At 42.6% G+C, this 27,232-nt stretch overlaps 1 protein-coding gene across 1 annotated transcript; it reads right to left on the reverse strand.

Moving 5' to 3' along the window:
- Nucleotides 1-25,871, reverse strand: LOC309563556 (extracellular superoxide dismutase [Cu-Zn]-like). Its single transcript, XM_082268018.1, has 2 exons — nt 25,610-25,871; nt 1-955 (listed from the first exon to the last, which is right to left on the reverse strand). The coding sequence occupies exon 2, from the start codon at nt 940-942 to the stop codon at nt 214-216; it is 729 nt and encodes a 242-aa protein (XP_082124144.1). The 5' UTR covers nt 943-955; nt 25,610-25,871; the 3' UTR covers nt 1-213.
- Between the last annotated feature and the right edge of the window lie 1,361 nt (nt 25,872-27,232).

Raw genomic sequence — 27,232 nt, forward strand, 5'->3', positions numbered from 1 at the left:
CAAGATGATGTTTCAGCTTTACTTGTTAATTTTAGGCTTACAAAGAAAATGCCTGTATACTCCATCAATCTTTTTGACAGAAAGTTTACTGATCACACTAAGGCTTTTACATATTTTGCGACTAACACAGATCTAAAATATGCCTGAATAAAGAGTATTACTAACATCATAGGCAATAATAAATCTGAGACTGACTTCACATTGGCAATTACATTATTTTGGTTTCTTTTGCTGATTACTAATACGTCTTGCAACTCTTGGGTTTTTTAACTTTGCATTCTCCTCCAGGTATTTTTCCCAGCTATTTTTATTGGTTGCCCCAATCACACAACAGGCAAGACGTGTGCCTGCATTTCCATTTTCCAAACTAGCCCGGTTATTGCCTTTACCAAGATCATCAGCCATCTTGTGTACAACTATTGATCTTCCAATTATAGACACTCGACCGAACATTTTCGCTCCAAGATTCATGAGGTGCTGCTGGATCTTGCCATTACGGACACGGAAATTACCAAAATCTCCCGGATGGTTTGGATGGTCGACAGAAAATGGATTGTAATGTCCTCCCGCAGAATCGCAGCCATTACTGATATCACCAAAGTCATGGATGTGAATTGCTCTTATAGACTGATTGACATCCTGAGGAAAACCTTCTATGGAGAATACTACTTCCAACTCCCCATTTGGAAAGACCTGTTTGAACAGCACCTGTCCCATGATTTTTATTTCATCAGCATCTAATTTGGGGCTTGGTTGTAGCTTACAAGTGGCGTATATAGCTTTATCTTCATTGTTTTGAACAGGAACTCCATTGTAGATGGCATCATATATTTCATCGACTTTCTGTAAAATAGTTGTCATCTCAGACTGGCATGTCTGCCCCTCTTCTGCTGTGGCTCCAAATGAAATTGTGATAACTAAGATGACTGCCAGGAGCATCATGTTGAGAATATATCTAGAAATAGAGGAAAAGGTTTAGAGTTAGCTTGTGTGATGCTGTATATATTGAACTGTATGACATTGCCAGGCACAGCCATTAAATCACATGTTTAAACAAAACCTGTCCTGCTTTACTTATATTAAAGTAGAACTGAACGTAAATCAGTAAAATTACATACAAACATATAAGTTGGACTATCCCTTTAAAACTGTGTAAACAAATATGTGATGGTATATAATAGCCTGTATAAAATGACTTTCCATTAATAAATCAATATTCAAAAACAACAAATATGGTCCATATAACGTGAAAAATCTGTGGCAAAACTTTTCAAAGTGAACCTAGTGAACTTCAGTGCTCCACCACCATGATAAGACACCACCTCCTTACCAGAAGGTATGACCTAGACAGAATGAGGGGAAAAGCGCTTGTGTATAAAAATATACCCTAGACACGCCAAACAACCATTCAAATAGCGATCAGCTCCAGCGATCAGAACAGTAGTAGCCAGCATAGGAATCCTAATACTTTTCATAGATAATGCTGCCAGCGTTCTTTCAGCAACATAAAGCCTCTGGTATCATGCAGGAGAAAAGAAGGACCCAAATGCATTATCCTTTATTAAAATTCCAACTTTATCAAAAAAGATACTCACAAACATATTGTGATAAAAGCATGTACTGTAAACCTGAAGATGTCTGCTGTGACTAAATGCATCAGACGAGATTGGTAGTAACGTCATCACGTAAGCATGCTTTACCATAACGTCATTTAAAATTTTGTTTTCAATATTTTTAAATCTACAAGTTTTATTAAAATACTATCCTGCCATGAAGGACCTTGTTCAGACACTTTCTATTATAGGGTATAAAATGTGTTCTGATTGTGCTCCTGCATCCATAACTAGTCGCATGCGACTATAATGGAGGTTACACAAGTGACTGTCCTGACACATATTGTGCAAGTATGATGTCATATTTAGGAGGTCTGCCCTGGTAATGATGTGCAGCCCATGCTGGTACAGAAACAGAAATAAAGTGGCTACAAAAAGGCTGCAGGACATCAACAGGTTTAAAAAAGGTCATAAAATTATTTTTTTATACACGGTTCTCTAACAAACTAGAGCTCGACAGCCTGTCAATCATGATCTACCCATCAATAATGGGCAGGTAACGAGTAGACCATGAGGTTTCCTTGCCAACCCCTCGTGAAAAAAAAACAATAATATTGTAGAAAATAATTAAAATAATAAAAAAAAACTACTGACACCATCCACTGTCCTACTGACACCTATCTCTGCTCTACTGACACCGTTCACTGCCCTACTGACATTGTCCTCTGCCCTAGTGACACCAATCTCTGCTTTACTGACACTGTCCACTGTGCTACTGACACCGTCCACTGTCCTACTGACATTGTCCTCTGCCCTAGTGACACCAATCTCTGCTTTACTGACACTGTCCACTGTGCTACTGACACATCCACTGTGCTACTGACACATCCACTGTGCTACTGACACCGTCCACTGTCCTACTGACACGTCCACTGTCCTAATGACACGTCCACTGTCCTACTGACACCTATCTCTGCTCTACTGACACCGTTCACTGCCCTACTGACATTGTCCTCTGCCCTAGTGACACCAACCTCTGCTTTACTGACACTGTCCACTGTGCTACTGACACATCCACTGTGCTACTGACACCGTCCACTGTCCTACTGACACGTCCACTGTCCTAATGACACGTCCACTGTCCTACTGACATGTCCACTGTGCTACTGACATGTCCACTGTCCTAATGACACATGCACTGTGCTACTGACACGTCTACTGTCCTAATAACATGTCCACTGTGCTAATGACATGTCCACTGCTCTACTGACTGACATCGTCCAATGTCCTACTGACACCAACCTTTGCCCTACTGACATATCCACTGCTCTACTGACACCATCCATCTCCCTAATGACAGCGTATACATACACACACAGGCATGTGTGCTTGAGCTTTGGGGTGCACACCCTAATGCAATGGACTACACACACACACACACCTATGGTAAGCACAAAAGTACATTCTGTGTACCCCTATAAATATAAAAAAGGCCCTAGCATTATTAGCCCTTCTAGGCAAGCAGACCTAAGTTCAAAGGCCAGGCAGTGTATCAGAGTTACAAAAAATTTAATCTGGTAAATTCCCACATTCGTTTCCCAGGACAGTGAACCTCAAACTTGTTAGGTTTGCCTCAAATCCTTGTTTGCAGCAAACAAAAACCCCCAATCCCTTAGATAGGAGCTGTGAAAACTCTGTGTATAGATTGAATTTCCTGACAGACTCCATGGCAGCATATGTATGGGTTAACCACTCTTCCCCTATAGGACCCTACTCCCAGGGCCGGTGCTAGACTATTTTACACCCTAGGCAAGACCAGCTACTTGCGCCCCCCCAAAAAAAAAGAAAAAAAAAGGGAAATGGTTAAAAACTCCCCTATGTCATACCCAGTGACCCTGATGTTATGCTCTTTTACCTAGCGACCCCCATATTCCTCCATGTCACACCCAGGGACCCTGATGTTTTTCCATGTCACACCCTGGTACCCCAATATTCCTCCATGTCATGCTGTTATTTCCACTGACCCCAATGTTCCTCCATGTCACACCCAGGGACCCCATGTTCCTCCATGTCATGCTGTCATACCCAGTGACCCCAATGTTCCTCTATGTCAGACCCTGATGTTCCTCCACGTCACACCTGGGGACCCTGATGTTCATCCATTGCACACCTGGGGACCCTAATGTTTCTCTGTGTCACATCCGGGGACCCAATTCCCCTATGGCACACCCAGGGACCCCAATTCCTCATGGCTTACCTGGTGACCCTGAACCCCTGTTACACCTGGTGACCCCTATCCCCCATGTCACACTTGGTGACTCTGATTCCCCATGGCACACCTGATGACCCCGATTCCCTTTCATACCAGGGATGCTCCATGTAACACCCAGGGACACCGATCCCCTGTTCTGGGCACACTCACTGGGCGGTATGAAGAGAGTGGCCCGCACTCTGCCCTCCTTCACTGTGATCCTGCTGATTCCTTCTCTCAGGACACTCCTCTCCTCGACCACAGTGCTCACCACAGCTCCAACCGGCTCCTGGTGGAGGCAAAAGCAGCAGTCAGAGAGCTCCACACTTATTTCATCGCCAACCTCCTCAGACCCTTCCGGTGCCTCGTCGCTTCTGCTCCAGTAAAGGTGCCGCCCTACAGTGCCGATCTCCGGCTCAGGTTCAGCTCTCCTCAGCTCCCTGCTTAATACCGACCCAGGGAAATGAACGGCTGCCCATCAGCTCAGTGCAGAGAGTCACTTTCTGCCCGGGGTTAAGGCCGCTCAGCTCCAGCCGAAGAGGATCATAATTTAGGCAGCACGCTGATGGACTCACTTCCTGCCTCTTTGGGCCCCCTAACAGTGATGGAAAGCCAGGGCCTGGTAGTTCCGCACTGCCTAAGACACCTGTCATCTTCCACTGCCCCTTATTCCTCCCCCACGACCGCCCCTCCCCTCAGCTCACAAGGATCATTCATGATGGAGAGAGAGTGAGGACTCATAGCTGCGCCCCTAGGTGGCAATGCGCTCTAGGCGGCTGCCTAGTTTGCCTAGTGGAAGCACCGGCCCTGCCTACTCCTATAAATCTTTGCTCTGAGCCAGAGGCCACGTTCCTTTTTTCTCCTCCTCCTAAGGACCAGAATGGTTGAAGTCTTACCTTGGACGAACTGTCCGCGATCGAGGCCTTGTTGTTCAGCAAGCTGTGCCCCAGAAGACGTGTGGAGTCTCCAGCAGTCTCCAGCTATTAGTGGGGTGAAGAAGGGCGATGGATTCAGTGCCATTTGGGGTCTCCAGCAGTCCCCAACTATTAGCGGGGTGGAGAAGAGCCATGTGCCATGAAGAGATTAAGCTTGGCCATTGGTAGGCAAAGCGGCAGTACGACCTAAGAGCCTTGCTATTAGCAGGTGGCCATAAACACCCTGGGCCCCTGCAGCAGTGTCTTCTGGATCCAGGCATGGTCGTGGGGGATGCCGTGATATATACTTTTAGATTGCATATTCCATGGCAGCAGTTGTGTGTTCCCTGGCTCTAGTGTCTTACAGCCTATGGTGGCTGGAGCACATTTGCGTTCCAAGCTGCCGCTCTTTATTCCGGTCTGACCTCACTGGGTTTACTCCTGCCCAGTAGGGTTGCCACCTCATCCCTTTAAACCAGGACACACATTAATTAAACAGGTTCTGTGGCTGATTATGGGCTAATTAAACTCAGTGCCTCACTGTGTCTCACTGTGATGGATTAAGTAAAATGTCTATTTTTCTATGTCTATTTTTGTACATGTAAATATGCTTTTTTATTCTTTACTCAAAATGGCCACTAGCAGCTTCCCCTCCCATCGAAGGAAGCTCATGTAACTAAGATGGCGCCTTCATCCAGGGCTACACCCAAGATGATTACACTCAGTGTCTGGAGGAAGTTTACCTTATATGGACATGACCAATCAGAAGATACAAGCAATCAGATAACATTATGCTTATGACGTACTTGCCCACGACAGTAACCAGTCGCCTATATAACCCCACGTACCCAGTAGCAATAAAGGAAGTATCACTTACCTGAACACGTCTCGGTGTGTGGTCTTTCTCATGCATGGACCAGATTATAAACTTCATAATTAGAAGCAGCAGCAGACATCCAACCTGAGCCCGATTGTGATTCTGATCCATTACAATATTAGCCTCAGAACCTGTGTAATTAATATGTGTCCTGGTTTTAAGGGATGAGGTGGCAACCCTACTGCCCAGGGACTCAGCGCATGCGCGCTATGGGCAGTGGTGGTGTCATTAAAGTTAAGAAATTCAATCAGCGGTCGGTACTGTTGATATTGGAATTGCTTGCAGCCATTTCGCTAAATGCTGTGTGCCATCATCACAGGTATATGCTCTGCATTACCACCCTCGTGTGCTGCCTGTGCGTGTGATCCTGATTAGGGATGATCAAACTTTTCAAAAGTTCGGTTCGACCAGAACACCAGAACTTCCAGAAAGTTCGGCCCGGATTTCAGAACCCCATTGAAATCAATGGGACCCGAACTTCGGTAATCAAAAAACCCCATTTTGAAGCCCTAAAACCCAATAAATGCCCCTAAAAAGTGCCTAGGGTTCTGGGTCATGCCCCAGAGACTATTAATCACATAAAAAAAAGTTCTTAAAAATTGTCATTTTTGATAGAGAGCCAATTATTGAAAAAATTATTGAAAAAAAAAATGAGATTTTTTTTTTTTTTTTTTGGCGCAGGCTTTTTTTTGGGCATTTTTTTGGGGTCTTTGGAGGCAGGCAAAACATCTGAACTTCTGTATAGGGGTATATATACACACACACTTATATGTATTATACACATACACACATATAGGTGTGATAGGAGCGCAAGCATAGTGTTCTGCTCTTTTCACACCTATATATGTGTAGGTGTATATATACATACATGTGTGTGTATATATACCCCTATACACAAGTTCAGATGTCATGCCTGACTCCAAACATGTCCTCAAAAAAGCCCAATAAACGCCTGCAGCAAAAAGCAGGCTGACCGGTGAGAAGCCATATCCCTGTTCTATAAGTCACCTAAGAGAAACGATCTTTTCTCTATAGCGGTCACCCTGAAATGGAAGGGTTTGGTCACCCTGCCATAGCAGTCAGAGTCAGTTCACCCTACACTACACTATGGTCACCCTGGCACTTAACATTTTACCTACAGAAACTAGATTTTTGAAGCTAACTAAAGTGGAAAATAGCACCCTAACTACACTAGATATCCCTTTCCTCAATCTAATAATTGCTAAATTACACTTTTGAAGCAGAAGTAACAGAACTACTTCCACTCTCTTCCACGTCCCTGTATTAAAATGGTAGAGATTTGGCGGGGCTATGTTATATACTGGGGGGCGTATTCACTAATGATTGGCCTCTGGACCCCCTAGTCCCTCCAATCACATTCCTAGCATTCTCCTGCCCCCTCAATTGGCTTTTACTAATGGTTCTGATCCAATCATGGTCTTTTAAAGCCCATTTCCTGTCCCATTGCATTTTGGTCAGTTCTGGTAGCCGAATTCCAAACTTTTTCAGCAAAAAGTTCTAAATTCGGCCGAACCTCGAACAGTCAATGAACCGTTCGATCATCCCTAATCCTGATGGTTCAATCACCTGTGCAGGTTGGCTATCTGTGCTGCCCCCACCCCCTCTCCCCCCTTGTGGCCAGCCCTTGTGTAGCAGGCATGAGAGGGTGTGTTTAACCCTTTTCTTTCCTGGCCTGGTCACTCCTTTTGGGGTTTTAACCCTTTCCTTTCTACCCTATTTTGTTTTCTTTTTAGGATTTAAATCCTTCTAGGTCAGATTGACAATACAAGGCACGAGATGATAAAAACCTCATTAGGTCACTACTTCAACAATCTTCTTCCAGATTTAGTTGTCATTGGTCACCATCAAGGTCCAGCCTTCATAGCAGAAGCTCTTAATCCTCCTTTAGGCACCACATCCACTGCCATGTCAGCCGCTCCAAGGAAGAAGCCTGCTGGAGATGCAGGACTTAGGTCCAGACTTGTATAAAGTATTCAAAATTTCTACTTGAGTAAAAGTACAAGTGCTCGATCAAAAAGTGACTTGAGTAGAAGTGGAAGTGCTCGCAGAAAAAGTTACTTAAGTAGAAGTACTAAAGTATTCAACATTTTTTTTACTTAAGTATTGCAAGTAGTTTTTTCAAAAAATTTGCTACTTAAGTACTAAAAGTAAAAAGTACCAGTAGTTTTGAAAAAAAAATTCTACTCAAGTACTGAAAGTAGAAGTACAAGTACTGTGTTATGTAGTTATTAAAGAAAGAAGTCAAAAGTTTGAACATCATATTGTTTTTTATTATTTCAAATGATTTATTCAAATGATTAACCTAAACGACAATCACAATTCCTTAGGCTGTAACTTTTTGTAAACAAAAAACAGATAAAGTATGTCCCTCCCTTCCCCTTTTAAAGCCAGGGGTGGTCTCCTTCCTGAGCTTCCTCACTCTCACAGCCAGGCAGATCACTTGAAGTTGAAGGGCCAGGGGTGGAAGTTGGTGTTTTTGGTTCGTCCATCTTTTCAGCTGATCACAAGGCAGAACAGGAGCATGCGCAGTCTTCTTAATCGCGGTTTGATTTGATTTGATCAATTGATGATGATGTGCCAGGCCAGCTTCATCAAACCTACAACGCTTAAAGTGAAAAATGCATCAAAAACTACTAACAAAGTGGCTGTGCTAAAAATGCTAATAAAGTGCCTGCAATTTTATATATATTCTTCTTGTATTCAAAATCATCGCCCACAGTATCAAAAATAAAGTGACATGTCTGTGCTAAATGCAGTGCAAATTATTCCCACAATGTAAATTTAATTCATATAAAATATATATGACAATACCACAATAAAATAAGTTGTAATTGTGAATAAGTTAGGTGCAAGTTTAAGTGTGTAAACTAAACTTTATAACGAAAAGTCCATAACTGAATTCCAGTGTGCAATCTAAGAAGTGCTTGTCACTTGCTGTCAGATGCTTCCACCTTTCTTCTGTGATCTGCTGAAGTAAAGTGGTGGACTGGATAGCCTCTCTCTCTGCCTCTCACCTTAGTAGCACTGGCACTGCACTGGTTCAAAAAGCTGTCTATATTATTTTCATTATAAGAACTTGTCAGAACATGCTTCCACCACCTGTCCTTCACACTAGTAGTGCTCATTTGCTTTGCTCAAGTCAAGTGCCACTGCCAGTGGCCACTGCAGTGCAGGCACAGCCGCACAGGCAGAGGCAGGCCGCAGGAAGCACAGGCACCACCACAACACAACACTTATGGTCCATGGACCATGGATGGTCGGATAATCATCATAGCCGTCAGTCTCACTCTTCTTGGTTCAAAAAAGCCACCCATGACCCGTGTGTATATAATATATTAATATTTTATATTGATTATTTGATTCTCAAATGGCACATTTGCCATGGCAAGGATTAGGCCCTCTCCACGGTCCACCTCACTCACCTCATAGAGAAGAAGATGAGATAACGAAGAAAATGCTCCGAGTCCTGCTCCTGCGTCCCGCCGCCCGTGTCACAACTCCTCTCAGTAAGGGCCCTAAGGGGTGGAGTCTGAGTGACACACAACACGTTTAGAGGCGGAGACCTTGAGCGGGAAGACGGCAGCACTGCTCCTCCAGTGCGGTCTTAACTTGATGATCATGACAGTGATTCCGCGGGCCGCGGCGCGAGCGAGGCTGTGGGATTGATTGAATTGAGTTGTGCTGCCTACTGCTACACGCTACCTACTACTAAATTGTGAGTCAGTATATTTTATTTCATTTTTATATATAAAAGCGGTATTGTTGAGCACTACTAGCCACTAGATCTCCTGGCTGTCACTTTGTCACATGTTGGGGAATCACAGCGGCTCGGCTCCAGAAGTGGCGGGTGTCCCCGTCATCCTGCCAGGGCCGCCAAGAAGTTCATCACCTAATCTTAAGTTATTAATATCTTATGAGGAGAGGACCAATGGGATTGAGAATTGAAATAATTAAATATATATGGCTTTTTGAACCAGTGCAGTCAGTGCCACAGTGCCACCCAGACGCTATCCACCAGTGCCACCACCATTAAGTGTGTTGGTCGGTCACTCGAGCACTGAAGGAGGTGGAAGCATCTGACAAGTGAAGTGACACTTTAGATTTGCACACTGGAATTCATTTATGGACTTTTCGTTATAGATAGGTTTACACACTTCAACTTGTTGCACGCACCTGACCTAACTTATTTCATAACTTATTTTATTGTGATTTATTGTCATATTTTATATGAATTGAATTTACTGTTACATTGTGGGAATAATTATTTTCACTGCATTTAGGCTTTAGCACATTCATGTCACTTTATTTTTGATACTGTGTGGAGTGTGGGCAGGGCACTGGGGGCAGTGATGATATTATATCGATTGCACAGGCACTTTATTCGCACAGCCAAGTTGTGTTTGTTAGTAGTTTCTTGATGCACTTTAAGCGCTGTAGCACCATTTATTTGTTTGTTTCATATTTTCTTTTTATTGGAAAGATTTGGTATAGCAGCTTTTATTATACACAGCCTTTATTTTCCTATGCGCTGATTTACAAATGACATTATACACATTTATTTGAGCTTTATGTAACCTGCCATCTACTGTTCTGGCAGTGGTAATTTTTTTAAAAGTAACGAGTAACTATGCAGCACAAAAAAAAAAATACTTGAGTAGAAGTATCGAAATCATCGAAAAAATGTAGTGAAGTAGAAGTAGGAGAAAAAAATTCTACTCTAGGAAAGTACAGATACTGCATTTCGGTACTTAAGTACAGTACTTAAGTAGTTCTACTTCGTTACTATACATCTCTGCTTAGGTCCCAGAGGGCAAGTCTCGGTGTGAGCCATTCTAAGCCCAGGTAGTTGGAAAAGTGGATGGTGATTTCCAGCAAATGGAATCTCTGGTGAGGCACGTAGTGCAGAAAACCCTTAAAGAGTGGGGTATAAGCCACACGCAAAGTCCAATAGGTGTGTTCTCCCACTAGGGACAGCCAGGAAGAACTGGAACCACCCTAACCAAGCCAGCCATCTATGAAGACCTCAGAAAGTGAGGCAGAGCGAGTGGAGTTCCTTTGCCCTTGTGACATAATGTCTTTGGTCAAGGAAATGAAGAGGGCATTTACAAAAGTAGAACCTGTAGAGTCTCCTGCAAAGCAAGAGGAAGTTCTTTAACCACTTCATCTCTGGAAGGTTTTACCCCCTTAATGACCAGGCCATTTTTTGTGATACTGCACTGCGTTGCTTTAACTGACAACTGTGTTGCTTTTGACTGACACTGCGCTGTTTTGCAACGCTGTACCCAAATAAAATTGGTGTCTTTTTTCCCCCACAAATAGAGCTTTCTTTTGGTGGTATTTGATCACCTCTGCAGTTTGTTTTATTTATGTTCTATCAAAAATAGACTGACAATTTTGAAAAAGAAAAACAATATTTTTTACTTTCTGCTATAAAAAATTCCCAATAAAAATTTTTTAAAAATCAAATTTTTTATCAGTTTAGGCCAATATGTATTCGGCTACATATTATTGGTAAAAACAATCCTAATAAGTATATTTTGGTTGGTTTGCGCAAAGGTTATAGCCTCTACAAACTATGGGATAAATTTATGGCATTTTTATTTTTTGTATTGTTTTTACTAGTAATGGTAGCGATCAGCAATTTTTAGCGCGACTGCGACATAGCAGCGGACAAATCTGACACTAAGTGACACTTTTTGGGGACCAGTGACACCAATACAGTGATTGATGCTAAAAAAAATGCACTGTTACTGTATAAATGACACAAGCAGGGAAGGGGTTAACACAAGGGGTGCTCAAGGGGTTAAGTGTGCTCCTAGGGAATGCTTTCTGTGTGGGGGATGAATGTGCTAGGGAAAAAGAGAGATCTGCATTTCAGCTTGCTGAAACACAAGATCTCACTCTTCCTCTGTGCATTGAAAGGGGGCACACTGAACTCTGTGCATTGAATGGGGGCACGCTGGTCTCTCTGCATTGAAAGGGGGCACGCTGGTCTCTCTGCATTGAAAGGGGGCACACTATACCTTAATTACTGAAGGCCCCTTTCACACTTTTGCGACCTCAAAGTCACACAATTTTTAACAGCGTTTTTTGCCGCAAAGCAATGCCTATTACATTTTTCTGTTTGCGCCCCCCCAAAAATTGTGAGCACCAGCCTGCCACTGGTACCTATACGTGATTTTGCACAGCCAGGCCACCCTGCCGCAGTATATATGCGGTTGGCAGTCCGGGTGTGGTTAAGCACCTCTAATTTCTAATTTCCCATTCCTAATGCAAATAAGGGAAATCCGATTGGAGCAAGGTCACCAGATATACCTCCCTTCTGAGCAAGATGGCCAAGCTCTATCTATTCAGAGATAAGAAAGTAAAGCATCCAAAGGCTGCCTTTCTAGTTGTTGAGGCCTTGATGAGGTAAGCAAGCATGTCGCTCTTTCTTGAAAGATGAAGTGAATGGCCTGAAAGTCGGCCCGGGCTCTTGTGGCCATGTTTAAAGTGATGGAAACTTGGAAGTAGAATGTAAATGCAGTATTCAGGAGCGTTTTCAGAAACTCAGTAGTTCAGGAGCCAGAGCTGGTGTCGGTTTCCATAGTGAGGCTGCAATTGACATCATCTGCATAGTTGCATGGGTTATGCTCCCGTCAGTTACGACAAAGTGAGTGCTATGGCTGGGGCCTGGGCTTGCTGATCCCGCCTCTAACAGGCCTAGTGTAAGATCCCTTTTAGGGAGCTTCATCTTTTGGCTAGCTGGACAGCACCAGAACCCGGGCCACAGTTAGCAAGTTGGGCCTTGCCACAGGACCGTTGCCTTCTGGGCCAGAAAATGACACAGTCTAGGGGACAAAGTTCAGAGCGTGCGAGGATTGCACATTTTTACAGACCAGGTCTGGATTTTAGGGAGAGCTGGTGAAGAGGACAGATATAACCTCAGAAGTGTGCTAAAAGCTTGACCTCGGGTATCCAAGAAGCTACTGACTTTGAGCCTCAGACTATTGGAACGTCAAACCAGTCTTTTTAGGACCCGCATGGTCCTTCAGAAGTCCTTCTCATCTCGGATTAGTTTCCACGGATTTTGCTTCACTCTGAGGTAAAATTAAGCATATACTCTTGTATTACGTAAAGTCACTGGTGTCACATAGTGCTGCTGTGCCAGTCCCAGGATGCAAGAGATTTCAGGGCATGTACTCGCCTCTCTTTATGGTCATGAAGAGGGACGGCTTGCGGAGGCCGATTTTAAACCATACTTAGTTACATAGTTAGCCAGGTTGAAAAAAGACACAAGTCCATCTGGTTCAACCAACCAACAAAAAAAAAAAAAAACAAACAGTATTGAAAACCCAACCATACAATCCCATATACACAATCCTATCAATCCTGTTGATCCAGAGGAAGGTGAAAAAACCCCAGCAAAGCATCTCTCTCTCTCCTCTGTTAATACAAGTAAGGGCTTTGCTTGCTTTGGAAACCACAGCTTGGCTTTGCATGCTATTATTAGGCATATGATCTACCAGAACGCCCAGATCCTTCAGATTCCCAGTTCTACTCCACCTAGTATGTATGATGCATGCATATTCGTAGCCCCCTAGTGCATAACTTTACATTGATCAACATTAAACCTCATTTGCCACATAGTTGCCCAATGAAACAGTGCATTGTACACAGCTTGTAAGTTGAAGACATCCTGTAAAGATATTATTCCACTGCAAAGCTTGGTGTCATCTGCAAAGACTGAAATGGTACTTTTAATCCCAGACCCTATATCATTTATAAAGATATTAAAAAGTAAGAGTCCCAACACTGAACCTTGGGGTACACCACTGATAACCTTAGACCATTCAGAGTAAGAATCATTACAACTACTCTCTGAATTCTATCTTTTAGCCAATTTTCTATCCAATTACAAACCAATCTTTCCAAGCCAGTAGACTTTACCTTACACGCCAAGTATACCACGTCCACAGCCACCCCTCTATCCAAGGTTTTACTTACCTCCTCATGAAAAGAAATCAGGTTTGTTTGACAACTTCTGTCTTTCATGAATCCATGCTGTCTGTTGCTTAAAATATTTTTTTCCAGCAAGAACTCATCTATGTGGTCTTTTATTAAACTCTCCAGAATCTTCCCGACTATAGAAGTTAAACTAACAGGTCTATAGTTACTTTGCAAAGACCTTGATCCCTTTTTAAATATAGGGCCCTACACCAATCCAGTGGTACTATTCCAGTCCTTAACGAGTCCCTAAAAATTAGAAACAAAGGCTTTGAAATTACAGCGCTCAATTCTTTTAGGATGCGTGGGTGGATGCCATCTGGTCCAGGCACTTTATCGACCCTTATTCTGTCTAAATATTTCTGGACCATATCACTTTTGAGCCATTGTGGATCATTTGGGGCTGTGTCAATACCATCCTCATTATGGTCATGAGCTCCCCCATGCTCCTTTGTACTGTATATACAGAGCTGAAGAAAGTATTTAATAAATTTGCCTTCTCTTTGTCCCCAGTCACCCACTCCTGATTATTTTGTAAAGGGCCTACATGCTCAGACCTAACCTTTTTACTGTTAATATATTTGAAGAATTTTTTGAGGTTTGTCCTACTATCTTTTGCAATCTGTCGTTCATTTTGAATTTTTGCGTCCTTGATTTCCTTTTTACATATTCTGTTATATTCTTTGTAACAATTAAACAATGATAGTGTCCCTTCATTTTTATATGTTTTATAAGTTCTTTTCTTATTATTTATAGCTTTTTTAACTTTGGCCGTGAGCCACATAGGTTTTATTTTTAGCCTTTTAAACTTATTACAATTATATACTTTGCAGTGAGTTTGCATAAAGTCTTGGCTGTTAAGGTCTTAATCAAAGCAAGGAGCATACGCCTACATAGTTACTTGGATGTTCTTCTCCTACTGTCCCAAGACAGAGGGCAGCTGCTCCTAAAAATTCGGCTTTCGCATGATTCTGGAAAAGAGACACCTGGAGCCCACTCGGTCTCTTGCGTGCCTCAGGCCTCAGTGTGATATAATCAAGAGGACCATTGCTTTGTCTCTGGATCCTGATGTTCTGGAACAGAATACTCCTTGCCCTGTCTCCTTCCCACCTGCGCGCCTTTCAGTGTCTAAAATGATTGACACTATAGTGTCTAAGGCTCCGGAGAAGGCGTACCTTCTGGAAGGGGTTTCTCCAAGCAATGGGAGCCATGAAGCAGAATTCAGATCATTTACATAACCTTAGTCATGGGAGTGAGCCCCTTGGTGGCTGCAGTGGAGAAACTGGCTCATTTGCCATTCTATTGCCTCATTTCCTGGTTCACAATCATGTCCAATACAACCAATACAGGATAGGGGGGCTTGCTGCCTGTCGGGGATAGCTCAAGGCAGGAAGGGCTTTCAATTTCACAAGATTGTTTTGAACATTCTGAAACTACAGGCACCCTACAGGCCTTTCACTATATAACGAAGGGAGTGTCAGTGCTCTTAGGCTAGTCAACACTACGGTGGTCTCCTACGTTAAAAGAAAAGGGGGGACTCACAGCCTGTTCTCTTTTATAGAAAGCAGAGCCAATTATGTTTTGGGCTCAGAAGAATCGAGCCTACATCTTAAAGGCTTATTTCCAGAATATTCTAACAGACTTTCTTTCCAGAGTCCAGTTGGACAACAACGAATGATCTCTACATGTGGAGGTTTTTCAGGTGCAGATGCCCTGATGGATCATTGGAAAGGCAGTGGGTCCTGTGCATTTCCTCAAGTCCTGGTCATCATCGGGTTTCTACGAAAACCCTGAACTGAAGTTGTGGAGGTATTGGCAGTGAAGCTTTATTGGCCAATTAGACCATGTTTCCCCTTGCTAGCACTGTTCAGCTACTGGAACACAGTGCTCCTTCTCATCAGGCTAGACCCTCTGTCACTGGGTGCATTTCTACATCCATATCCACCACGGTTACATCTGATGGTTTGGTTCTTGAGATTTGAGGTCCTTGGCTGCTCCCCCAGAGTCATCTCTCTCTCTCTCTCTTGAATGCTAGGAGAGTAAACACAAACAAAGTTTACAGGAGAATCTGGTCAAAGTCTGTGCAATACATGTCTGCTGCTGACAGATCATGTACTGATCTAGAAGTTCTAAATATTCTGGGCTTCCTTCAGTTGGATTTAGATCTGGCTCTATCAGTCAGAGTACAAGTGGCAGCTTTATCAGCCTTTACAGTTGTTTCCAGGTCTAGGCATATTTTCCTGTCCAACAATTCTTCAAGGGAGCAACTAGGCTCAGACCTCAGAGTAAGCAGAGTTTTTCCAAATGGAACCTCCCTCTTGTTCTCAACTCTCTCTTGGGAATTGAAGCAGAGTGTTCTAAGGTTGTCTCCGTTAAGGCCTCCCTGTAATTTTGCCTTTCTCCTTGCTATCACGTCAGCATATAAAGACTTAGAGATTGATTCACCAGTCATGGAGAATTTTTCTTAACGTTCTTCCAGATCGAGCGGTGCTTTCACCTGTGCTTGACTCAGTCTTTCATGGGAACAAAGAAATTGTTCTACCAACCTTTGGAGTATTAACTTGCATCCTTTTCGACGTGGGAGAGGTCATGCTGTGGCTTAGTTGGTTAAAGCGTATGTCTAGTAAACAAGAAACCTCTCAGTAGTGCCTTTCGTTTTATTCTAGGAATCTCTCAGAAATTGTGGATTTATATCTACAAGCTACAGCTTCCTTCAGGCCTTAGAATGCCTGTTCATTTATTTTTTGCCGGAAAGGACAAAGGGAAACGTTCCTCATCTAGGACGATTGTGGCAGGGATTGTCTGGGCCATCCGACAGGGTCACAGAGCCGTGGGCTTGGCTCCTTTGGGGATGGTGACTGCTCACTCGACCACTCCACCACTCAACTCATCCTGGGTGGCTTTTCAGCATGTGGTTCCCAATGTAATCAGTAGAGCGGCCTTGTGATCCTCGATCATTCAATTTTTGGCTTATTATCGTGTAGAGCCGGCCTCTTTATCTTCTGTTAATTTTTAAATCCTGTCGGTTGACAGTGTAAATGAAACCCTTTTCTTTTGTTCTGCAATTGCCCCCTGGGTGTGTATGGCTAGTTATTTCCCATACGTAGGCTGCCATGGAGTCTCCCAAGAAAACTAAAAATTTCCCATCAAATACATACTGTAATTTTCCTTTCCTGATGGACTCCATGGCAGCAGGATTTCCCTTCCAGAGTCATGAGTAGGCAAGCTATGGAACCCGGACTTAGAGCAAAGATTTATGGGAGTGGGCTCCCATAGGAGAGGAGTGGACCCATACGTTTGCTGCCATGGTGTCCATCAGGAAAGGAAAACTAAGGTAAGTATTTGATCGGAAATTTTCTGTTTTACTTTTCCTGACCTAGCTGAAAAAAAATTCCAGCATGTATGTGGGCAGAGTTTACAGACATAAAAATAAAAAGTAAATTTTTACAAAGTTTAACAGCTGCTGTATATGCATTGCTAGAGAGCTGTGGCATGACAGAGGGTGCAATATATAGCTTATACACCATGGACCAGTACTGTTAGATGGGACAGTAGGGGGAATTGCAAGAGTCACTTTAAATGAAATCTTGGAGGCTGCCATTGAGTTCTCACTCTGTTTTGCCTGGCTGTCATGTCGTCCATCTGTCTATAACACTTCAAGTGTCTAAGTCAAAACAAAGATTTAGATAAGGATGTCAGACCTCTTTCTACTTTTTCTGTTCTGAGCACTTGTTCTGGATCAGTCATTCAGAAAATCTTGAAGTGAGTTATACTGTAGCTAGGTTTTACAAGCATATTTTTCTTAGAATGCATCCTTAAAGACAACATTTGTGATGGAACAAAGCCATGGTTGAATATGAAATAGAATCATTTTCACTACATCCAGCCAACATCTATATCCTTTATTTAAAATGTCACAAGGATCTGGAATTCCATGGAAGAATGGATCTGTAGTCTCTGATCAGCAAGAGCATAACATGGGAGACAGCCTCTAATTCTGGGATAATTACAGGACTTCACACCTGGAGACAGACCTTGCCTTTCTATTTGACATTGCTGCATAAAATGAAAGTACTTTAAAACTCTAAAAGAATACTGTAGTTCATTATGAAGACTAATCCAAGCACAAAATACAGCTGGAATTATTGCTTTAGGCCTGGTTCACACCTATGCAGGTTGCAGTTGATGCATATTCCAGGTACATTTTGTGTCTTTTAATACACATTTTTGATCCATTAAAGTCTATAGAACTCAAAACACAACCTGCTGGTCTCTGGCCCTCTCCATAAATTGCACAGATGTGAACGTGACCAATAGCAAACCATGTTAAATGGACTGTAGTGTGCTTCCTGCTCCATCCAGTGCCTAGTGTTGCTGTCATGCGTCTGCTGTGCATCCGCACTGCTGTACCTGCTTCCACCTGCTGCTCAGCAATCCAGCCCTGTCCAGTGACTCATCAGCTACTCCTCTCAGCTGCCAATGGAAGACCAGCGCAGGCACTCTTACCCCACTGCGCTCTCGCATCCACTGTTGCAACTCCAGTGGTGCCTGAGCCAGGGCTGTACGAGAGGTCTCCCTCTGCACGTCAGGCTCTGCTACAAGGTATGTGACATCACCAATGTGAAGGGGGATTCTACACTGACCACCAATGTGAGGGGCAATTTTCACTGACCACAATTTAACGGTGGATTTTACGCCCTCCACCAATATAAAGAGGAATTTCTACACTGACACCAATGTAATAGGTGCATTTACACCGAACACCCGTGTAAGGGGTAATATACAATGACCTCCATGTAAGGGGGAATTTACACCGAGAACCATTGTTGAGGAGATTTGTACTGATCACCAATGTAAGGTGACACTTTTACACCGACCACCAATGTTAGGGGGGACATACACTGACCACCAATGTAAGGGCAATTCTGCACTTACCACCACTGTAAAGGGAAATGTACACTGACAACCAATGAAAGGGGGACATTCACACTGTCCTCTAGTGTGAATGAATGGATAAGCCCCAATGCGATGAGAAGATTTACACTGACCACCAATGTAACTGAGACATTTAGCCTGCATTTACATTTCTTGTGTCAAGAATGCATGCAAAATCACTTTCCTGACACCACAGAAACATGCTGCCCTTTAGCTGGTAAACAGCAGTGGCATTCATTTTTAATGACACCCTCATGCATCTGCTGAGATGTGCTTATTCACATCCACCAAAATTCAGGGTGCTGTGCCACCATGGTTTTTTGAAAAAGGGTTCCACCTCCAATTTGCTTACCTTTGCAGAACAGGCTGATGGTAGGCTTAATGACCTCAGTTGTAGGCAGGACTTTCAAGCATGCCCCTTTACCTCCCCAGTGGGCAGCATTCAGCAGAAGTAAAGGTGGATATGACCTCAGGGAGTCATGATATACATATGAATGCTGCCTCAATGTACAGATCAATGCAGACGGTCCGTGGCTATTTACATATTAATGCCATATCATTGCAGGTTATTTACATGTTATCACAGGGTCTGCAGGTGAGTCATCTATACACAGCAATAGGGCAGAGCTGGGCAGCTATGGGACTAAAATTTCAAGGGACATGGGAATTTAAACAGGGATAGTTTGCAAGTATGATGCAGCTGCTTTTGGCCCCACAACCATGATGGGGCCCAGGGTACCTGCCCCTTTTGCCCTGCCTTAAAGATGGCCCTGACCTGAGGCCAGTCACTTCACTGGGTATATGTACTGTAAGTGTTTACCAACACTTTTTAATCTTCAAAGGCAGGAGAAAAATAGCCTTGCAGTGGACTCCACCAGTACATGGGTAATATGCATGTTTTTGCTTTTGGATAGAGTAAGCCATGGTACTTATTTTATAACTCACTACCGCAGGCTCCCCTACTTTGTGCAACAAGTCTCCTATAAGTTCACGCTTACCTACTTTACATACATCGCCCTTGCATTGTTCATGATGACACTGAAGGACCACCCATAGCCCAGAAGAGAAGAGGAGCGAAGGGTAAGTAATGCAAGGGGGGTGGACACTATGTTTCTTTTCTATTCCAGAGTTGAACTTTCCTCTCTTCCTGTTCTGTCTGAAACCCATCACCTGGACAGAAAGTGAAGAGAAATCTCCCTCCTTGCACCATACTGTACATGGCAATACACTCACTCAGGTTCTAAACATTTTTTACTGTACTAGAAAATATGTATTTATTGTCCCCACTGTATACATTTCTCCTCACTTCCTATTTAGTCTGCCACTATCTCTCACACAGATACACAGATAACAATAAAAATTAACAAATGTTCTGATCTTTCCTCATTATCCAAAATGAAAATATTTTTTTTGGCTGGTGTTAGGTTTTAACAAAGGGAGGAGAAGAGTTGTCACATAGTTCACACGCTATAGTAAATAACCATTTGTAAAAACCTGCCTGTGCTTTATTTGGAAAAAAAAATTACACAGAATGAATATGGGATTTTTTTAGAAGCAACAAAAAAAAATAAATAAAAGGGAAGTATAGCATAAAGCAATCTGATATATTGGTAAAAAGTGTATACTTCTTCAGAGGGGTAGTTACCCTTTAAATCTAGTGGACTGTTATGTATTAGTTTATTTGATGGAAAGCTGAGTGCCTGGCATTATGGAGGAGCCAAGTTAACTTGGCAGGGTCCATCCACAAATATTGACTCAGTAGGATATAGTGGGTACTGTTGTTTATGATCTGCCTAAATTAAAAGGATGGTTACCTTCAGTGGCATACAAAGGGATACATTTATCACTAGATAAATAGAAGCAGCAGTGATAACACAGACAGTAGGTCAGATTATCAAAATATCAGTATATTCACAGATGAGTTCATTTATTAACTGAACACATTCATGTGCAAAGTATCCTGAACACATTCAAGTGTGATGCACTTCTAAAAAGTGTAAAATCAATAAAGTACAAGGTAGACCCTATATTATTATTATTATTATTAATATACAGGGTTTATATAGCGCCAACAGTTTGCGCAGCCCTTTACAACATGAGGGCAGACAGTACAGTTACAATCCCATCCAATACAGGAGGAATCAGAGGGCCCTACTTGTTAGAGCTTACAATCTAAGAGGGAGGGTCAAATGATTCCAAAGGTAATAACTGTGGGGGATGAGCTGATTAAGAAAGTAAAAGAACAGTTGTTATGTGGGTGCAGGATATGCTTTTTGAAGAGAAAAGTTTCCAGGGATCGCCTTAAAGTGGATAGAGTTGGAGATAGTCGGATAGATAGGGATAGGGAATTCCAAAGGAAGTGAGAGGCTCGGGAGAAGTCCTGGAGGTGAGTATGGGAGGAGGTGATGCGAGAGCAGGAGGTCTTGGGAGGAATGGAGAGGACGATTTTGAGACTAGGTTAGTGATGTAGCTGGAGGCCAAGTTGTGGATGGCTTTGTAAGTTATTGTTAGCATTTTGAATTTGATTCGCTGGGTGAGTGGCTGCCAATAGAGGGATTGGCAGAGAGGGGTAGCAGACGCTGAGTGGTTTTTAAGGTAGATGCGTCTGGCAGCAGCATTCATGATGGACTGAAGGGGAGATAACCTATTTAAAGGTAAGCCAATGAGAAGAAGTTGCAGTAGTCGTGGTGAGAGATAACCAAGGAGTGAATCAGGAGCTTTGTGGTTTCATTGGTTAGGAAGGGACGTATTTTAGAGATTGTACGGAGGTTGAGGCAGCGAGCCTAGGAATGCGATTCGATGTGGGGCTGAAAGGAGAGCTCAGAGTCTAGGATAACACCTAGTAGCATCCTGGCATGCTGGGATGGGTGGATGGTTGTGTCATTGCTCTTGACAACTAATCTGATTTGCGGCTGTATTATTTTACTGCAGGTTTAAACCTAAAGCGGATGGATGTGTAAACCACGCTAATGTTAAAAATAAGATAATAATCAAAATTATATTGAATTAGGTGATAAATTAAGCAGCAACTTCAAGTGTGACAACACCCCAAAATCAAATAATATATACAAGTCACGCTATTTGATATAGAATATACAAATGAATGTATAAAATATATCAAAGTGTGAAAAAAAGTCCAAAGAAATAATAAGTTCATAAATTCCAGTGTGTAGGATGTGAATCAATCGAGTGGTTTGAGCAAAGGAATCCACAACTAATAAATGTTCTGCTTACCAGAAACAGGTGAATATAGTGCATAAACAGTGGTCACTCTCCGCCACGTATGGTGAACCTGTGAATGGTCCAGATACCGCGCAGTAGTCCTGTCCTCTATATGGGTGCCCTTGATAACGTCAGCTCTGACGAAACGCGTCGGATCTCGGCGTGCTAACGTCACCCTCTGCGTTCAGGAAGTGCGGGCGGTGAGCCGTCCATCTGGCAGCTTCCACTCCTTGTTATCGGAGGCGTTTATTCTGATATATTCATGTGAGTGCAATTTCGTTTTTTTAATATGAGTGCAATTTCGTTTTTTTAATAAAAGTCTGTTTGGTTTTACGCTATGGCGCTCCTATTCTTTATTTTATGATTGCGGTGTCCTACTGGTCCGTATGTGCGTTGCCAATTGCGGTGGGATATCTTGAGACTGTCAGGTCCCCCTGGATATACCTATCAACAGTTTACCGTTAGAACCACAGGCTGATTCCTTAAGGCTATTTGGTAGATTGGTGGTGGCTCATCTTAGGGGTGAGTGTCCCTCTCTCTATTCCTACTGGGTGAAGATATCCATCTCTTTGCTGCACACCTCTTCCCTTATGCTGGATGGTTTACAGTGCATGTTTTTTTCTTTTATCTGGTAAGAAGTATATACTCAGGTTGTGACACAAGCACTGTGGTGTTTTTTCACTTTTTGCCTTTTGTTCTTTTTCACTTTTTGTGGAGGTGTTTATAAACAAACAATTTTTTTGGAGTGCATTTGTTCTTTATCACATTTTTTGGGGGTTTTATGCTATGGCGTATATTGTTTGTCATTTCATGTTAATTACCCCTTATGATCATCACACCTTCATTTGAGAGATTTTGACGTCATCACCACATCATACCAAGAGCTCTATACAGGACTACTTCCCGGTATCTGGACCGTTCACGGGTTCACCATACGTGGCGGAGAGTGACCACTGTTTATACACTATATTCACCTGTTTCTGGTAAGCAGAACATTTATTAGTTGTGGATTCCTTTGCTCAAACCACTCGATTGATTCACATCTACACACTGGAATTTATGAACTTATTATTTCTTTTTGGACTTTTTTTCACACTTTGATATATTTTATACATTCATTTGTATATTCTTTATCAAATAGCGCGACTTGTATATATTATTCAAACCTAAAGCGTCTGATCCATTTTTTTCTGAAAGGAGCTTAATTTTCTTCCTTTATAAAAAACTTTTATAAAAATTGTGCTCCATTTATGCAAAATGTCTGATCTTCATATATCATCTTCAAATATTAACCACTTTAGCCCCGCTCACATGGAGGCTACTGCGGCAAAGTGCCGCGATCCAGTCCAGCGACGTAGACCTACGTCGCTGGACTCCGCCCCTTGTGGGCGGCGCTCGCGCGCCGCCGGAGGCTCGCTCCCGCTGTGTTCATTCACAGCGGGAGTCGGGCCAGGGGAGGAGCAGCGGCGATTGCCGCTGCTCTGCCCCGATTGTCGGGGATCGAGTCTGGAGATCCGCCCGCTGTGTGTAAACACAGCGGGCGGATCTCCATAGTGACAGGGACTGACAGATCGAAGTGTTCAGCATAGCTGGACATCCGATCTGTCCTTCTGTCACACAGTCACCTCCCCCCCCACACGTCAGTAAGCACCAGGCATACATTAACCCCTCCCTCTCCAATAAAATTAACCCCTTCCCTGCCAGTGTCATTTTTACAGTAACAGTGCATATATATAGCACTGATTACTGTAGAAATGTCACTGGTACCCCCAAAAGTGTCAAAAATGTCAGTCAAGGGTCCGATCTGTCAGCCGCAATGTCGCAGTCCCGCAAAAAAAATCGCAGATCACCGCCATTACGCGTTAAAATAAAAAACACCAAAAATGACAGAAATCCTTCCCTTAGTTAGTAAACGCAATAACTTTTGCGCAAACCAATCAAAATACGCTTATTGCGATTTTTTTTACTAAACATAGGTAGCATAAAACAAATTGGCCAAAAATTTAAAAAAAATTTGATTTTTACATTTTTTTGGGGGGGAATTTCATATAAAAAAATGTGAAAAATATTGTTATTTTTTCAAAATAAACGCTCTTTTTTTGTTTATAGCGCAAAAAGTAAAAATTGCACAGGTGATCAAATACCACCAAAAGAAAGCTCTGTTTGTGGGAAAAAAGGACGTAAATTTCGTTTGGGTACGGTGTCGCACGACCGCGCAATTGTCAGTTAAAGTCACACAGCGCCGATTCGCAAAAAGTGGCCTGGACGGAAGACAGCAAAATCCTCCGGTGGTAAAGTGGTTAATAGAGAAAGCTTTGAGGAATCTGGTTAGTGCAGTTTTCTAAATTGTCCTGGTTTATTAACTAGGAATGTTCATTATATGGAGTTTTTCAGCAATACAGGCTCGGTCGAACCACCTACTGGTGCCTTTGGGCAGCCAACGCTACCACAGACACAATTACTTTGATAAATGGTAATGTCAAGACAATCCAGAAAAGTGGAGGAAGGGGGAGATTGGCCAAGGCAGACATTGATGCAGGGGGATAGTAGTGATTGAGATGGATTTTCTACAAGTCCTATCAATTGTTTTCCCAAGTTGGTCCTTGGCATATGTTCCTTAGGCACAGGGTCCATACCTTATCCAGCTTATGTTCATTGTCTGGTCTCACGCAGAAGCATAAATAGCTCTTGGTTCACAATAACTAATTGTGAAAATAAAAAACCATATCACTCATGTAAGCACCTTAAGATTAAATTTCTTACTTTGCTATGAAGTGAGCTTTGAAACGAAATTACAAATAGAAACCAATGGCATAACTTCTATCTTATGAAATATAGATGTCTGCTTTTGTTTCCGTAAAAAAATTATAATGTTTATATAATATTTGGGATTATTCAACCATCACTCACACAAAGTCTTGTACCGCAATGATGACATCACAAATATACATTAATAATATAATGAAACCTGTTGCCTTGCCTTGCCTAGACATACTATTGTCCAATGCTAGAGGAAATGTGGGTCGCCAGAAGCCTAAGCAAGGACACCAGCAATGTGACCTGCCTTTCCCTAATGTTGGTAATAGGGGTTTAATAGGAAAACTACCTGCTACAGAACAAAATGTTATATGCACCAACAAAGATCATGGTTACATTTCGATTCCAAATGTGGATCTTCACTATGGCAAGATATTTTGACTGGTATGGGTCAAAGGTCTCAAGTGATTGATGTTGCTCAGAGATCTCAAGACAAAGCAGCCTCTTCATAATAGTAGAACTCCTTCAACTTAAAAAGTTTAAAAAAAAATTAAAACAACGGAACATCTGTCTTAATGGAAAACACAAATGAGATTTTGATTCCCGTCATTCATGCTAGATTTCACTCCCCTGCTGTTTTTTATGTTCCTTTCTAAATTTCCCTCTTCTCTCTTTGTCCATCCATTCTATAACCTCATCTTTCCTATGTTCATTTTCTATAATCTGCTTTACTCGTGGCATGATAACAACCTTTTAAAATGATTTCGGCAAAGTTATGAACCTGGTCTGTTGTCAAAATGTTTTTGTGGTCAGTAAAGATATTACATTTTTAATGCTATTGTAAAAAAATATGGCATTTCTTGTTCATGCCTAAAAATATTTGGAACACTCAATCCATTCCTTATAACAGAAGGTTGTTGTAAAATAAATTAGAAAGAAAGATAATAGGCAAAATGAATTATATAACAGTTTTGATTTGTTCCACTGTGAATGCTGTTACCAGTACAGAGACCAGCAGATGAGAACCTCTGCTTTGTGTTATTCTAGTTAGTACCAGCATCTGGGTTTCAATGACAGATAAAAAGTTGTTTACCTGTGTTGCAGGGAGTCCAGTGTCCACTAACGTATGCAGTAGTAGGGGACCAGTGTCCAGTAGAGTAGGCAGTAGTAGGGTGGTAGAGGTCCAGTGTCCAGTAGTGCAGGCAGTAGTAGGGGTTTCGGTGGCCAGTGGAGCAAACAGCACAGATAAAAGCAACTACACAGTTCGGTTTGGTGTGCACTTAGACTGGAATGTTTTATAACACAAGGCTGGGAGGGATTACACATCGGGATACACATTCCAGGGAGCCTGTACTTTTTGGATGAAGTTCATTATAATTTAGTTACATAAACTCTGCCCAACCAATCTGTGCTAGAACTAAATTATGCAACGTCCAAAGTATTTTTCCTGGCAGAAAAAGTTGTGTCAACAACAGCAACAGAAAAACAGAAATACTGAAAAAAAGGGAAAAACATTAGGTAATGCGTATGATACAATTATTGATTCAATCACTATATTTCGAGTTTTGTATTTTTAATAATTAGTTCTTTTTATTTTGTTTAGTCATTTAACATGAGCTGATACATATCTCCTAACTTTAATACATAGGAAAGAGGGATCCTTAAACCGTTATGTACAAATTCACAGTTTTGCCTTTTGACATTTTTTTATGATGTCAAAGCAAGTTTTGGCAAAAGCTTTGTGGTGCTAGTAAATTATAAGATGACATGGTTCTTAATTATCAAGATGGATGCGATTCTTAAATACTAATTTCTCTAGCGCTCATTGACAGACGTAGTCCTCGGTGATACACCACCTTCGGGTTATGTTGCCTCCACAGGAGCAGGACTAGACAGGAAATTAAAAAGCTCTGGCCACACCCTAGGGGCAGTCCCAGAGGGTATATCCTCTCTCTCTGCCTCAGCAAATCAGTTATTTTCTGTCTAGTTAGGAGTAAGGACCTAGATACCTTGCTGGGATCTTAGGTCCTGGCAAGAATTTTTTCTTAAAGGATTTTTTAGACAGCTTTTTTTCTCCAGTGTTCCTGTGAGATCTTCAAGCAAGAAAGCTGAACTGGGCGACGGGCTGGATGTTGAGATCCGGTGGTCACCCCAGTTCAGCCTACGAGCGCGTGCAGGCCATAGCTCCGCGCTGGGTCGGCCGCGACAAAGTCCCATTAAAGGACTGTCCACGCGAGTTAAACGTCTCGCTGAAACGCCAAAGACCATGAGTCACGGCGTCCGTATCGGTCGACAGCCCTCCCGCCCCGGTGGAGAGGGGTACTGTCAGGAGTTGGTGCCCGCCTGGTTCCGGTATGGTGAGTAGTATGTTCCCCCTTTTCCCCTGACGGGTCTTGTGGTGAACGCGGGCCCCTCTCTGTATGGTAAGATAGAGTCCCCCTCTATCCTATAACATGACACAGATCCTCCTACTTTGAGTGTGATTTTATGTGCAAAAAGCCAGGAGGCTTGGTTTGGGAGCTAACAATCTAATTGTATACATGTTAAAAAGATGTAATCTGTGGCATTCTGGGAATCTTACGGTGTTAAGAATAAGCTACCTACCAGTCAGAAGCCACGGACATGTAGACTGCCTTCCTAATCAGATCTCCAGCTATTTGCAGGCCTCCCGAATGGCCATGCGGTCCGCCAGGGCCGGTACCGCCAACCACGCCAT

The sequence above is a fragment of the Pelophylax lessonae genome (genome assembly GCF_965119305.1).
Source record: "Pelophylax lessonae genome assembly, chromosome: 1".
Classification (NCBI taxonomy): Eukaryota; Metazoa; Chordata; class Amphibia; order Anura; family Ranidae; genus Pelophylax; species Pelophylax lessonae.